At 43.8% G+C, this 16,165-nt stretch overlaps 1 protein-coding gene across 1 annotated transcript in view; it reads left to right on the top strand.

Annotated features, from left to right (window-relative positions):
• The window catches only part of PITPNC1 (phosphatidylinositol transfer protein cytoplasmic 1), a 119,275-nt gene extending 110,504 nt beyond the window's left edge, over positions 1–8,771 (top strand). Inside the window, exons 7-10 of the mRNA XM_066586174.1 lie at positions 2,607–2,762; positions 2,849–2,912; positions 7,472–7,590; positions 8,632–8,771. Coding sequence (XP_066442271.1) covers positions 2,607–2,762; positions 2,849–2,912; positions 7,472–7,590; positions 8,632–8,637 — 345 coding nt within the window. The 3' untranslated portion in view covers positions 8,638–8,771. The remainder of the gene's footprint in view (positions 1–2,606; positions 2,763–2,848; positions 2,913–7,471; positions 7,591–8,631) is intronic.
• Positions 8,772–16,165: the final 7,394 nt, after the last annotated feature.

The raw sequence follows: 16,165 nt of genomic DNA on the forward strand, positions 1-16,165 counted from the left end.
TTTGTCGTGCAAACAATGGAGTTTTCAACAAAGAAGAGCAACAAAGATATGATCTACTTGGGGTTTGGATATCTCGCTTTTTGCACTATCAATGGAGTGGCAACTTTGAGATGCAGACTTCATCGCTCTACAAAGTGCCATTCAGTTCTCAAAACAAAAGATCGCAGCCTAGTTAAAGAACCAACAGAAGATTGTCATGACTCCTGCCCTCAGAAAGCAGAAGCAAAATGAGAGAAGACATGCGAGCAGTAAGTGCTACTCCTCGCTATGCCATGGGAAAGCTGTTGTCTGTGTTGTGCCATGATGTATTGACCCACATGCCAAGACAATCATCTTTTGCAAGAAGTCTTCTCCATCGTAAAATAAATGGAAATTTGCCTAAACCAAAAGCTATGATTATGACGTTCCTGAAAAGTATAGTCAACTGATACTTCATGATTCTGGAAACGATGATCCAAACAGAATTCTGGTTTTAGTCATTAGAGATCTTAAGCTTGAACTGAACAAAGGTACCATCTATGGAGACAGCCCCTTTGATAAAGTGCCCAATGTGTTTTACTAACGTGGCATCCCAAGGTGGGTCCTTCAGATCCACCATGGCTGTACGTTTCACTACAAAGGATATGAACACCTAAAAGAGAATGTTTGAAATAATGAAGCCATTGATTCCAAATCTGGCACCTCAAAAGGTTTTAATCGACTTTGAGAGTCTTGTGTGACAGCAGTGGGGATTGTCTTCCAACAAGCTGAGGTCAAAGGGTCTTATTCTCATCTGTGTCGGAGGCTCATCAGAAAAATACTAAATGTTGGCTTGAAGACTGAATATGAATCTAATACCAAGATATAAATACCCTGAAGTCTCTGGCTGCATTAGGGTTTGTGCCAATTGAAGATGGAAGATGTGTTTTTGCTAAGCCTGCCTACACACTTCCAGATGATGAGGTGCTCACATACTACTTATCTACATACCGTATATACTCGAGTATTAGCCGATGCGAGTATAAGTTGAGACAATAAATTTCACCACAAAAAACTAGGAAAACTTATTGACTGGAGTATAAGCCTAACTATACTCGAGTATATACTAGGAAAAAAAAAAACCTCCATACTCACTTCCCAGCCGGCGTCTGTGTCTGTGCAACAAGCTGCTTGAATTCTCCCCGCTGTCATCCCCCGCCGTCCTCTCTGCTTGGCTCTGTCAGTGCTGTGTAAGTAAGCGCTGTAATTAGGTTGAGCGGCAGCCAATCACAGCTGGGCTCGATCCAATCGCAGCGCTTACTTACACAGCATTGACGGCAGGGGATTTGAAAGCCGAGCAGGGACTAGATGACAGCAGGGAGAATTCTAAAGCAGCTTGATTGGCTGTGAATGATCGAGCACCGGCTGTGATTGGCTGATGCTCGATCCAATCACAGCTCTTACTTACAAAGCACTACGGGCGGGGGATGACAGAGCCGAGCAAAGAGGACAGTGGGGGATGACAGCGGAGCGAATTCAAGCAGCCTGTCGCACCGTTGCCGGAGACACAGACGCCGGCTGGGAGGTGAGTATAGAGTTTGTTTTTTTAAAGCCATCCCTGACTCGAGTATAAGCCAAGGGGGGCTTTTCAGCACAAAAAAATGTTCTGAAAAACTAGGCTTATACTCGAGTATATACAGTATATTGAGGGTGCAGATGATAAAGGTCCTCAGTTTTCTATAAGAATGTGGAATCATTATGATGCAACCCTGGAATAGTCGCCAAAAACTACAAAATGTTGTGAGAGATTTCACAATGCACGTCAAGGGACAAGAACGCCAAAGTTTTCGTATTAATTAAAACCAGAAATATTTTCCATTTTTGTAATCTGTTTCTATTTTCTGATCGTACAAATTTTTGGTCTGTACATGACTGTGGGGGCGGCCATCTTTCCCGAGCAGTGAGAGCATTTAAAGAGATGCTTTACAGCAGCTTCATGGGCCATTCACACAATGGATAGTAGGGACCCATTGACTTGTATGGAAACTGTTCTAGACATGCTCTGTGACTTGTGAAGGTCCTTGTGCAGGGAGGGGAGTAGATAGTCACAGCTGATAGCCTATTGTGAATGGTGGATCCTGTATAATGTACATATAGGTGTCAACTCCCAGTGTAAAGGACACTAATGCCCATTAACACTTTATCATCTTCATTTGCGTATAAAAAGGCCTCCGGGAGCTGTTTGCAGAGCCCAGCATGTGGGCTGGGCTCTGCACACAGCTGCATTGTTCTCACAGGGGCTGTCGGCAGAATACAATGTAATCTTCGGCACCAGTGAAGTCATAAATAGTCATCCCAGCTGTTGGTCATAAAGTTATCTGCACAATGTCCCCAGCTGATGGTTAATCCTCCTGTCTGTGTTCCCTCGTAGGAAGTTTCTAAAAAAGCCAGGGACAGAAACTTTGTGAGGCGGAGACAACAGAACCTCCGTCTTACATATTCACCCCTTCTAGTGTTGTCCGGCTTGTGTCCTCTTTCTCGTCCCCATGTAGTTTTCTGCGGGACGGAACCAGCTCTGCTTTCAGAAAAACCATAATCGGAAAGTTTTACAAACGTCACATTTGAGCCGTTTCTGATTTTTGTTGTAGGACCCCAGAAACTTCAAGTCCGAGAAGACGGGCCGAGGGCTTCTGAGGGACGACTGGAGAGAGTCGCAGCAGCCCATCATGTGCTCATATAAATTAGTGGCTGTAAAGTTTGAGGTTTGGGGACTCCAGACTCGGGTGGAGCAGTTTGTGCACAAGGTGAGTGGGGTAATCCTGGAGGTGTCTGTGCGACGGCTGACAGTCCTTCCTCCTCCCGTTGGAATGACAGATCTTTTTCTGTGCAGGTGGTGAAAGATATCTTGCTCATTGGACACCGGCAAGCCTTCGCGTGGGTAGATGAGTGGTATGGTAAGTGACCGATATGCAGTATGGTTCATAGGGGTAGACTGAGCATTTACACACGACTAGGCCTTGCTGAGGGATCCATTGCAGTCCCAGTCCACTCCGTCTGTTCTTACTTCCTTAGTCGGGAGGGCTATCATCTCTCCTTAAGGAGAGCACCAAGAAGGTGAGTGAGGGGACTTATAAGGCCATGCATGCTCCTCTGGGAAATATATGCAAATAAGGACGCTGGAACATTCTCTAGTGACACGGCCCATTCTGGCCATAAAGACGCAATGACCTTTTGGTGATTTTCATCTCCAATTTCCAACTTCACCATTTTTGTATTCTTTAGGTTTTTCCACTTTTGCCCAATAAAAGCCATTTTTTGATTTTTTTTGTTTAAATCGTTGCATTCAAAGTCCCATAACTTTTTTCTCTTTCCATGCACAGAGCTCTGTGAGGGCTTGTTTTCTAGCGTGACAAGCTATAGTTTTTATTGGTACCATATTGGGGTACATACAGCTTTTTAATCACTTTTTGTAGTTTTTTTGGGAGGCAAAAAAAAAAGAGCCAAATAAGCACTTTGCCTAATTTTTTTAGGGTTTTTTTTTTACCACGCAGGATAAATAGTGTGTTCAATTTATTTGTATTTATTTTATGTAAAGATACCAAACCTGTTGGTTTTTATAAAAGTCTTTTCCTGTTGCGTTAACTACCACCCTGCCAGGATGAAACCGTGTGGCATTAAGGGGTTAAAGAGGGACCTTTAGTTATCCTGACATGTCTGTTTTATTAAGTACTTATAGTAGTAGCAATTCTGGAGCAACGTTTCTTAGCACTCCATGTTGTGCTGTTCCCATGTTATTCCTCCTGGAAATGTATGAATAAATTGACAACTAGGTGTTACAAGTTGGGGAGGAGTCACCACACAGTCTGAAACGGTCTAATCTGTGCAGTATTGGACTGTATAGGAACGCGCCCCTTGCTTGCACAAAGGGGATGATAACAGAGCCTCATCTGGCGCAGTGTGTTAAGGCAGCAGAAATACAGTCCTAAGCTCTTGCTCATGACCTGAAGGTTGTAGGTTCAGTCCCCACAGGGTTCAGGTAGCCGGCTCAAGGTTGACTCAGCCTTCCATCCTTCCGAGGTCGGTAAAATGAGTACCCAGCTTGGTGGGAGGGGGGGGTAATAAATAAATGACCTGAAAGTGCTGCAGGATAAAGGCCCATTTACACACAACGATTATCGCTTAAAAGCCTTCTTTTGAGCAATAATCATTGTGTGTAACTGACATCGTGCAGTTTTCGTTATCTCATCGCTCATTGTTGTCTTTCAGCATGTTGAAAGATCAGCAATCAGCCTTATCAGGGATTCACAGCGGGATACAGCTGATACTATTGTTTCAGCTGTATCCTGCTCCCTGAAGAGCTTAGTATGAAGAACAGAGCAGTCCAGTTCTGTTCTCCATACCTGGCACGGAACGCTCGGCTGTATAACAGCTGGGCGCTCCGTGCAGAAAACATCTGGATGCAGAAGACAAGCAGGGATGTCTTCTGCGTCCTCCGCTCCGAGCGCTCAGCTGTATGACAGCCGGGCACTGGAGCGAGGGAACAGCTGGATGCAGAAGACAAGCGGGGACACTCCGCTTGTCTTCTGCATCCCCTGCTCGGAGCGCTTAGTGTATAACAGCTGGGCACTCGGAGCGAGGGAACAGCTGGATTCAGAAGACAAGCGGGGACACCCCGCTTGTCTTTCGCATCCTCCGCTGGCAGCACAAGGTGATCACCCATCCTGAGCGATCATCTTGCGCTGTAAATGACACAACGATGATAGCTCAAAAGTCGCTTGAGCAACATCTTTTGAGCGATTATTGTTGTGTCTAAATGGGCCTTAAGTTGGCATTGTATAAGGAGATTTATTTTTTTATAACACCCAGCTGTCAATATGTTACTAAATTTCCAAGAGGAATGCAAGTATTTACTAAGACATATCAGAGCACGCTTTCTTTTAAGTCGTTGGTGTTGCTCACTTGGGAGGATGTGATCCTGTATAGACAAACCGTAGAGATTTCCCCCCCCCCCCCCCCCTCAGGACTAGTCAGACGTAATATTCCAGTTATTATCGTATATGTTCTAGTTGTCCAGCTACAATCGTCGATCTAGAATTTTATTTTACAGGTTGTGAAGATTTATGATTCGCTCTCATGTTTTATTGGAAGAATAACAGAAAACCTTGAACTGCAAAAAAGGCAATAATTATGTGAGAGTGAAGAGTCTGCAGAACGTCTGTCTGAAAGTGCATTGTGGGTGAAACAAGTTGGTGCGGCCCGCCGCAGCAGCTTCTTTACCGTATTAGTACATCCTGATTTACTATACTTTGTGCTTGGAACTGACATTTGTCAGGGCACATTCATGCTGAGCTTTTTATAGGCAAGTACCTGCATTGGCCCTGCAATGAGGTTGATGTGCCCTCTAGTGGTGAGTGCAGGAACATATGCAGCTTTCAATGATGTATTGTGGACCCTTCTTCTTAAAGGTGCTCTTCGTTGCATCAAGGGTTGTCTGTTATTCTAGAAAATGACTGTTTGCTGTTTTTTGACAAAGTAAACGTTATTAACCCTTTGCATTACAGAAGTTCCTCAGCACAACTTGTCACTTGCTTTGATGCCTGCTTGTACGTTATTATGCATTGCGCGGGGTTGTATGGGGCGCCATCCATAATGCATGAATTTTACGGAACATCCACTTATCAAGCGAAGTCTCTATGTTTACTTGGTGGGCTGTTATATCCCATACTGGCAATTCTGCTTCTGTACATGAACTCCTTGCAGGATTGATTAGTTGTCTGCTCTGTATATACAGGATAAGGTGGATGCGTCTATAGAGAGTGCTGAATATATTCCGTCCATACCAAACATTTTTGGAATGGACAGAATATCCATGCAAAACGGCCAACCAAACAGAATAGGAATGCTTAATCAGTTCACGTACCCAACCCAAGCGTGCAGGTGGTCAGTCAATCCATGGACCCTTACATAGCCCAGCCATAAAGATAAGGCATTACCAGTCAGTCCATCCATATAGCCTCACCATCCAGAACAAGTATGACCAATCAATACTTGTACCCTAAGCAGATGGATCAGGCGTAGGGTCCGTTTTCACACGAGAATCGCTCAGTCGTTCACATTGGCTATGTACGTGACTGAGAACGCTTTGAGGGCAGTTGGTCCAAGATTTCTTGTCCTTTCATAAGTTTGTCCAAGGAAAAACTCGTCTGGGCGGACAATTCGTCCAATCTCAATTTGTCCTATATGTCACTATGTCTAACCTAGATTTTATCCACCTACCACTGGAAACGCAAAAGTGATTCTGAGCCACTTGTTTTAACCCCTGAGTGACCAGGCCTGTTTGCGCCTTAATGACCAGGCCAAATTTCAGAAATCTGACATGTGTCCCTGTAACATAGAATAACTCCGCAAATTCTGACGTTGTTTCGCCACACATTGTACTTCATTTAGGTGGTATAATCTGTAGGACGACTCCACTGCGGAATCCCTCCCCTTCCTCAATGCTCTGGCATTGAGGAGGAGAGGATTCCGCCATGGTCTTCCCTGCCTTTTTACTACAGTATTAGGTCAAGAGGTGGTGATGTCTGAAGTCGTCCTTCGGACAGTGATTTCATATAGACTATACGTTTGAGAGGAGAACACGTCTCTTTTCTTAAGTATGGCATAAAGTATCAATGTCTAAGGTCTTACTGGACGAGGAAAGCAATTGGACGAAATGTCCTAGCGGACAGGAAAGCAATGGACAACATCTATGGATTAGATGAGAATTGGATTGGACGAAATGTCCTGAGCTTGACTGAACGATGGGTATTTAAACCGAACGATTAGTGAACGACCCAACAATAGTTTTTATGCCCGTATATAATCGTTCATCATTCGGTCGTTGCGTTTATACGGAACGATTATCTTTCACTTGTTTGACCGCTAATCTTTCATGTAAAAGGGCCTTTAGCCAACCAATCTGTGAGCACAAGCTAGCTAGACAAAACAGGCGCATCCAATCTATCTTGCAAGGAGCAGTTCCCTAGGATCTATTGCATTATTCCGCATTTCTAGCATATTGATAAGCTGCAGTCCTGAGATGACCGTCCAGGCTGCTTCCAGCTCGAAATAAACTTGTAATCACTTTTTATCTTCTTTTTCTGTTTTGTCTTTTCTTTGTTCCCAGGTAAGTAGAAATCTCCAGATTTTTCCTTCTTTATGTCACGATCTCTTGAATTTTTTTTCGGAGATCCATGGCTGCCATGTTACCCTAATACCTCTCCTGTAGCGTGCTAGTTCTATCCTCGTAGCCGCTGATCTCTTTTCCTGCTCCTCATGTATCACTGCTGCCTAATCCTCTTTCAAGTTAATTTATACTAACTTTATGAGAAACCAGCTCAATAAAGCTAGCGGTGTCTGCGCTTTAAAATCCCACCCCTCTGTCTATCCGCACACCTATCCAACACAACATCTTCTGCTCCCCCCTCCTACCTGTTATCCAATGACACAGTCTGTCAATTTGGACTCTTTGCAGATATGACAATGGAGGACGTCCGACAATTCGAGAAAAACATGCAATTCAAAACCAACATAAAAGTGTGCAGCCAACACTCCCCTACACAAGATGAAATAGGCAGCGATGCCAAACAAAGTGTACGTGCTGGTATATTATTTGACAGAGCATCCTATTCATTCACATCTGGCACACTATTGGGGTATATGGAGGGAAAGGGATACTCTGCGTATGATATTTAAAGGGGAACTTGACACACAAAAAGTATTCCAACTGTTCCATTCTTGGTGTCCATGAGAGACACACATTTTATCATTGATTAATACTGAGCACTAGCCTATCATGTCTGGCGGGTGGTCACAGCCCCGCCCTGTTAATGACATCACTGATTATAATAGGAATATCTTAACATTGTGATCAAGCATGAGATCCACACACCTTACACTACGATAGCAACTATTCCATCTATTACTGCTGCCATCAGCCTATACATCAGAACGTAGTGGTTGTCAAAGCTCTGCCCCTTGTTATTACATCACTGGAAAATCTATTTGTGGTGAAATGCAAAGGGATAAAGTAAACTCTCCATTAAATGTCATCAGTGTAACCCAGGAAGAAGTATAGTATTCCCCTAAGATCCACGTCAGAATAATCTTCTATCTGTAAATATGGTTTAGAAAACTCAATTTCTGTATACTGTACTGTTGTGGATTTTCGGTGTGGAATCTGCACCAAAAATGTGCAACAAATCCTCACGATTTGAGGCCATGTTCTAAAACTTACACCCTCTTTTCATCTGGATGGTATTTTTTTTGGTTATGAAGGTGGCATCTCTAAATCTTGTCACCCTTTGCAGTCATTTGTATCTACTCTGCAGTTCTGGAAGGAGTCGGTGGGAGCTAGTTATGCTACTTTGATATAAAACCATACAGGACAATAATATGGCCGCCCATCACGAGTGATCTTCCTCATCGTGCTGCTGTGGGATTGGTCATTGTGGCGGTGCAGTTACTACTTGTGCTAATCACACGTTAATATAAGACTGCCTGGAGGATTTATCTCAACATACAGTGTGATGTCATCAGATACGGAAACATGTGATGTCACTGAGACCAAGTACAGTTTTACTCCTTTTTGTTTCTGAATCTTTGCCTTCTCTTACTTTTCCTTGTCTTTTGCAGACATGACAATGGATGAAGTGCGGGAGTATGAGCGGACTACTCAGGAAGCCACTAACAGAAAAATTGGGATCTTTCCACCTGCCATATCAATCACTGACATTGCGCTGCCTTCCTGTTCCCGCAGCGGACATTCCAGCGCACCTTCCACCCCTCTGACCACCGAAGCTCCCGAGTTTCTGACTGTCCCCAAAGATCGGCCCCGGAAGAAGTCCGCCCCAGAAACTTTAACGCTGCCGGACCCTGCCCTGAACACACAAAGCATGTTTACCAATAATAAGTCCTCTCATCCAAAGTCCAATACAGAGTAGCTGGTCAGAGCCCGATTTCCCTTCTGGCACCAAAGTGGACATGGAGGAGGTGGAAAACTCATAAAGACAAGGATGTGGCCAGAGAAGGACATACAATGCATTTCACAGACCCATCCTTAAACCTTCTCTGGCTTGGACAACCTTAACCTTCCCGCTTCATATAGTCTGTTGCTTGTTTTCAGTTCGGCCATTTGCATAATGTATTCTAGAAAAAACAAAAAAGTTTTACGTTTTTAAAGATTTGACGCTACAATCACTGCTGCTTTAAATTGTAGATAGCTTTAACCCATCACTAGACAGGGAATATATAACTGCTGATGCATTTGGCTCAGCCCTGAATCAGGGTCAGTGCTATTAGAGCTGAGTTCATATTACGGCATAGAGGAACCATCTGTATGTCTTACATCTGGTTATAATGGAAACGGAGCTACGTAATTAATTGCATTTTGCGGGATTTTGCCATGATGCCTAGCTGCATAACCAAGGACATCCATACTATAGGGTCAGTCACTGTGGCTCATGTGGCAAGCATGGGGGATAAGAAAAGTAATGTGACCCTTCTGTCACACAATGGATAGGAAGGGAGTAGTTGAAAACACCCCCTAGAGACATAGTGGTGAGACCAGCCATAGGGAGAGATACCTGTCCACTACTTATGCCTTATAGTTCCCATATAGGAGTCAGTGGAAGTGTTGCACTATTACTACATATTGGCAGCAGTTTCCATTGAATTCTGTCTAGTGTGATTTCTTACATTGTGCTAAAGTTGTGATTTTTGAGCCACCACATCACCAGGATGGCTCCCACCAGGCACATCAGAAATTGTAGCTTAGATCTAGTTGTAAAATATGAAGACGGTTAAATAGTAACATTCACTAACCTCTTTGATTGCCGGATGTAATATGTCTTTTTATTCCTGGAAATAGAACAGTGAATTGCTGCTCCTCAGAGGCAGGGCTTACACGCTTGGGGGCAGGGCTTACACTTTTGAGGGCAGGGCTAACACTCTTGAGGGGAGGGCTTTCTGCTTGGATGCATGTTAGACATTATAATTATATTCTAGATTAATGAGTAAGCACATACTCCATAAAGATGTAGCATGACAGCACTGTGCTGGACTCAGGACAGCAAGACAACAACAGATAGTAAACGGGTTGTACCAAAATTGCAAGTTATTCCCTATCCGCAGGATAAGGCACAACTTGCTGATCGGTTCGGTGCTCACTGCTGAAACCTCGCTGATCTCCAAAACGGGACTCCCATGTCCCACTGCGGAGGTCGCTTCTTTCCCCTCAGTGATGTCACTGTGAACCGAGCGCTGACTGAGCATACATGGTCATTCTCCATTTCAGTGGGGTTGACGGAAATACCCAAGGGGGTGCCGCTTGTGTAGCTCTGCAGTCCCATTGATAGTGAGTGGAGTGTTAGTACTCTTGTGTGACCTGCGCTGCATTCAGTCTTCTCCTCACTGCGGTGGAGTGCAGTAACCCTGCACTGAGGATGCCTAAGGACTTGGGACCCCCATTCTTGAGATCGGCGGGGGTCTCAATACCGATCAGTAAGTTATGATCTATCCTATAGATAGGGGATAACTTGCAATTTTGATACAACCCCTTTAAGTAATTTGTACATATTTAATCTAATTTTGGATAAAACACTTGGGGTTCTTAATTATTAGCTATTATTTTAGTCCCAATCTTAGTTGACTTTTTTGGTTATTTAGATTGGAATAAGAGGGCAGTATTGTATGGACAAGCTGTAAATAAGAATTATTACATGTTTAGAAAGCAGGAACAAAAATAGGATTTATCATTTTAGATGGCCGGCCACAAATTTAGTTGTTTTTTTTATGTATACTTTCTCTATAGTAGATGTTTTTATAATGTAACTGTTTGTGTGTTACTTCTGGTCATAGAATATCATTGCTGTTTAAAAGTCGGGCAAGAATCCTGCTGTCCGCTTGTTCGGTTGCTCATTTTGTGACCCACACATGATTTAGTTTGAATAGATTTGGTCTACGAATAGTTATATGTCTAGCACAATGAGAGATGAGACAAATTGATCCGCTGTATTCACCTGATCCGCCTCAAGACAGATACATTTTTTTCAAGAAATACAAAAAATTGGGACAAAATTCCAGATTACTTATCAGATAATACAAGCGGCATGAATTTTTGTGCTCTTGTTTAGCTAAAGATATACCAATGCTCTGTCATATATTATATGCTTGGCAAAACATTTTTCAATGTCACCATAGACCGATCGCTATAAGCGCAAATTAACAGCCAGAGAGACAAAGTTAGCATCAAAGTAGTTTTTGTGAAGTTTGCTCATCTCTCCAAATGATAAAACTACCTGTGGTTGTTTGCTTTTTTTGGTCGCACTGCATTCTTTAGGAATGTCCTTTAGGGCTTATTCAGACGACCATATATCGGCCAGGTGTTCACGCTGGCAGATATACAGTGGCCCTCTCTGCAGGGGGAGCAGGCTGGAAGAGCCGGGAGCAGTGCACTGAGCTCCCGCCCCCTCTCCTCCCCCTCTCTGCTCCTCAGCACTATTTGCAATGGAAGGGGTGGAGGGCAAGGCTAAGTCCTGTAACTTAGCTCCGCCCGGTCCCACCCTGTCATTGCAAATAGTGCCGAGGGGCGGAGAGGGGGCGGGAGCTCAGTACACTGCTCCCGGCTCTTCCAGCCTCCTCCCCCTGCAGAGAGGGACACCGTATATCGATCAGGCATGAATACCCAGCCGATATACGGTCGCCTGAATGTGCCCTTAGACTGAAGAACATTTTAGAATGTTTAGGCCCTCTTAGTTTTTTGTAATATTAGTACCCCTTTCTGAGATAGAATTTGTAGATATCTCCAGATAACTCAGTCCTGATGATCTGTCTTTATCCGTTTATTCGGGTCGACTCTCGGACACTTTACGGATCGGCCCTTTCCACGTTCTGTTTTGTATGGCTTCTTTCAGTTTCATCATTTGCATGTTGGTGTTGGCTCCGATAATATCAAGCCAGCCTGTTCTTTGGCGGACAGGTCTTCTTTTGCCGCTGATCACTCCAATCATTATTGATGTCTCTAATGAATTAGTTCACATTATGTCGGCGAAGTATGAGAGTTTCCTCCAACACCAAAGTTTGATGACAGCAAATCTTCCTTGGGTTCGTTTTCTTCAGTGTCCAACTTTTGCAGCCGTAAGTTGCGATTGGGAAGGTGATTGCGTTGACTATCCGGCATTTCGTTGCAATGCTTAAGTCTTTGTGTTTCCAGATCTTATCCATACTTAACATTGCGTGCGACCTAGTGCGATTCATCATTTTATTTTGGATCCTGATTCTCCATTGTGGCCAATTTTCAATCCGAGGAAGATGAAGTTTGGAACTGCTTCGATTTCTTCATTGTTCATTTGGACTTTTCCTGTTCTGTTTCCGGCTGTTGTCATGATCTTAGTTTCCTTGATATTGAAGTATAGGCAGGCTTCTTCACTTCCTTCTTCAACTTTTAGTATCAGTTGTTCAAGATCCCGATGATGCAAAGTGACTTTATTATGCATGCATTTTGGGTTGCCTTTTACTGACTGTGTTTTTAGCACCTTGAGGTAGTCTTCAACCAACACCAAAGGGTTTTCGACACCTTTCTGAGCACCGAGGCTCCCCATCAATATTTTTGATATATGGCTTTCTCTTTAATTTCTGCAATCCCGTCAGGAAGGAAGTTGTAAAGGATGGCTGAAAATTGGTGGCAAGGAGCAAAGATGCTTTTTCCTGCTCCCAAAATAAACCGATTTAGCCAATATATATAAATAGTCCTATAAGTGTTCATCATCTTCCCAATATACGGTCTGATTTTAGCATGGTCATTAGTGTGACAGAATTCGGCCATGCATGAACAGACAGTGTCAAGGGGCAACAAAAGATTGCTGTTGGGTTAGCTAGAATTGGGATAACTGTATATTGGGTTGGCAGTAGTAAAGACTTACGGTTAGGGTTGGATAACATTCTCAGATCTAAACTGATCATACAATCTGATTGGCCGCCAACAATTGTCTTTCAATAGAATTTGGAGAAAACATTTGATATCCTGTGAATTTATATCCTGAAGTCTCAGGTAGATTTGTATGTGTGTATGTAGCGCATGAGGCTGCATGGCCATCGACTTGCTCAGGGAGTTTCATTCTGTGAAAAGCTGTGTGACATTCATTCTCTGTGCCCTCTGGTCTAGCGGGGCAAGTCTCCTGCTCCCTTGCGTTACCCAACTATGAGTAAACCGATTTTTGTCCGCGAGAAAATGTTTTCGCTCTCTCAATGGCTGGCATGGCACAAATGCCCCTGGGATTATTTTCTTTGGGTAGACTGTGAAATTTTTCAGGACCAATAATAAAAAGTAAAATATGTGGGGCAGTGTGTTAAAGCAACAGAAATGCAGTCCTAAGCTCTTGCTCACAACCTGAAGGTTGTGGGTTCAATCCCCGTAAGGTTCAGGTAGCCGGCTCAAGTTTGACTCAGCCTTCCATTATTCCGAGGTCGGTAAAGTTAGTACCCAGCTTGGTGGGTACTTAATTTTGTCATGACTTTTTGCCATTTTTTGCTTCTCTTGCTTCTGAAAAGTGTCAAGAATAGTTGGCAGGGTTCACTGGTCTGGGCTAGCAGACTTACTATAATTTATACCAGAAACTAGTGTAAATTAGGTTGCAAATTTATGCCTGCTTACAGCAAGCATACATTTCATTTTCTGGCACGCAGCCCATGTTGCACCAAAGAGGCATGCTCCACTTAATACATTTGAACATCCTCCTCCAATATATATATATATCAGTTTAAGACAGGTATATGAAGAGTAGGGCTGCTTTCACATCGGCAGGGGTTCCATTTTCCTGTTCCTTTTGGGGAGCAGAAAAGAGAAATCCGCTGGCCGAATGGATCTGTGTTATGACGGAACCAAACATCGCGAACGGACCCCGCTGACTCTAATGGGGTCTGTTCAGTTTCCGTTCAGCTGTCCCGCATCCTACCAGAAGAAAAAGTGCTACATGCAGTCCTATTTCTTATGGTTTTTGTGCCGGATCTGCGACGGAACCTCCGAACCCAGCCGAAATCTCCCCTTTGTACCAATTCTTTACTATTTTCTTGACCTCTGCTTGTTGACAGTGAATATAGGCAATCTCTGCAGCTAAACGCAGCAGCATCACAAAGTCCTTTCCTATACTGATACATTGTAACAAATGTTAACTGTATAAGCAGGACTAGGTCAGGATAGGGAAGAGCCTGCTTCCCAGGACAGGAGAGATTTGTGTGCTGATTGTTTAGCTCATACGGGATTGTCTACATTGGACACAAGATGTGTGAACAAGAATGGATCAAGGCAAACTTTAAACAATTGGATGCAAATGGGAATGGTCCCATTCCCTGACAGTAAACAGAGATCTTAAGTAAAAAGTCAGTTTCTGAAGTCTATTAGAAATTTGCAGAACTTAAAGTGTTGGTTTCACTATAAACAACTCCTGCCATAAGGGTGCCTTGTCGGAGACATGGACAATGCCTGTCCGCCAGCATGGAAGTCATTATTAAAGAGCCGCCTTCCTTTCTGACTCAGAGGGGACCTCCCTCTACGACATCCATATGGCCCTCATGAGACCGCCCCATTAGGCACTATTTAATATATTTAGCTAAGGCCGCTATCAGGTGAACGTATTTATCCCATATTTGGTCAATATTTTACAGCCGGTAATACGATGCTACACGTATGGCTATATTTTTCACGATTGTGTTTTTAAAATGCAGCAGCATGCAAAAATGTTACCCGTACAAAATAAAACCAATGATGGCAAATACAGATCAAACAGTGATGAAATACTGATGACTTGGCCATATGCACACGGCCGGGACGGATTCCGCATGTGGGATCCAGCAGCGCAATCCGACCCGGCCGGTGACCCCTGCATACCTGTCCAGATTCTTCATAATAGATATTGCGGATGTGCAGACCGCCGCGCCGTCTCTAGGTAATGACGCAGATTCCGCGACCTTTCTGCAATGATGGTTGCAGAAGGACCGCGGATCGGATGGCTTCCATTGACTTCAATAGATTTCCGCTCATGGACAGGGAAAAGCGATTTTCAGTAGCATGTTTATGGGCTGTATTAGCTGCGGAATCCGGAGGCGGACGCCCGCTCTGGAATCCGGAATGCGAAGATGCCCGAGTGCATTCGGCCTTGTAGTTTCAATGTCGTCTGTAAAACGCCTGTATCGTGGACATTTGACAATGCGCTTGTCTGAAAGTGGCGCTCGCACCTGACTTGGAGGCTCCGGTGGGAACCTCACTAACCGATTATATCACCTTGGTTGGAAAAATAGTGCTGTATGCCGAGCTAATTTTTTCCGCAAAACAATGAACACTTTGGCAAAACCCCATCATAAGTCACAAGGGTCCGTCGTGTGCTTTGGGTGTCTGCTGTGTGATGGATCCAGTACTGTGTTGTGGTTGCTTTCAATAAATGGAACCACAACACAGAGGTGAACAGAGCCTTATATGATGGCTTCAGAGTAGCGCCATCATGCAGCTATTGCATCCATGCCAATTTTGGTGCTACCAGGAAACGGCGTACAGCTGTAGCAATGAAACCAACCGACTTTTCCTATTCACATCCGATTAGGACAAAAATGAAGTCCAGATGGTCCAACGCAGAGGACTGTCTAGACTTGTCGCCATAGGTTGAGTTGAGCAAATGTTTTATATACTTTTATATGACTGTCCAGTAATCCAGAATATCTGCCTGTCCGGTACAGTAAAATCCAGATGAAAGCTATTTTACTGCATATGTAAATATATAAAGAATCTCTTATGCCGTCTTCCCCCTTTGCTCAACTGCTTCTTCAGGGATATGTATTCTTATAAAATCAAAATAGCTGCTAGCAACAAAACCACAGGCCGTGAAGCAATGCGGTATAAGCACACACAATGCTGCTAATGATACGTAATCTCCTGTTTTACCCTACATATAATAGCAGGGTCAGTAGACACAGACAGGTTTTACCTTGTAGACAGCCCCCCCCCCCCCCCTCTCCCATCCTTCAAGTTGACGGTTTTGTGGCCCATTCTATTCAAATTATTGTACCCATGTCTTATTGGCCAATCGGATATGCCCACCGTTCTTACAAGCTGATTTAATTTGCATGCCACTTGCTAAAATTTGCAACTTACCCCTCAGAGGGCTTGTATCTGTTTCTA

Source organism: Eleutherodactylus coqui, chromosome 13 (assembly GCF_035609145.1).
Source record: "Eleutherodactylus coqui strain aEleCoq1 chromosome 13, aEleCoq1.hap1, whole genome shotgun sequence".
In the NCBI taxonomy this organism is placed as follows: domain Eukaryota; kingdom Metazoa; phylum Chordata; class Amphibia; order Anura; family Eleutherodactylidae; genus Eleutherodactylus; species Eleutherodactylus coqui.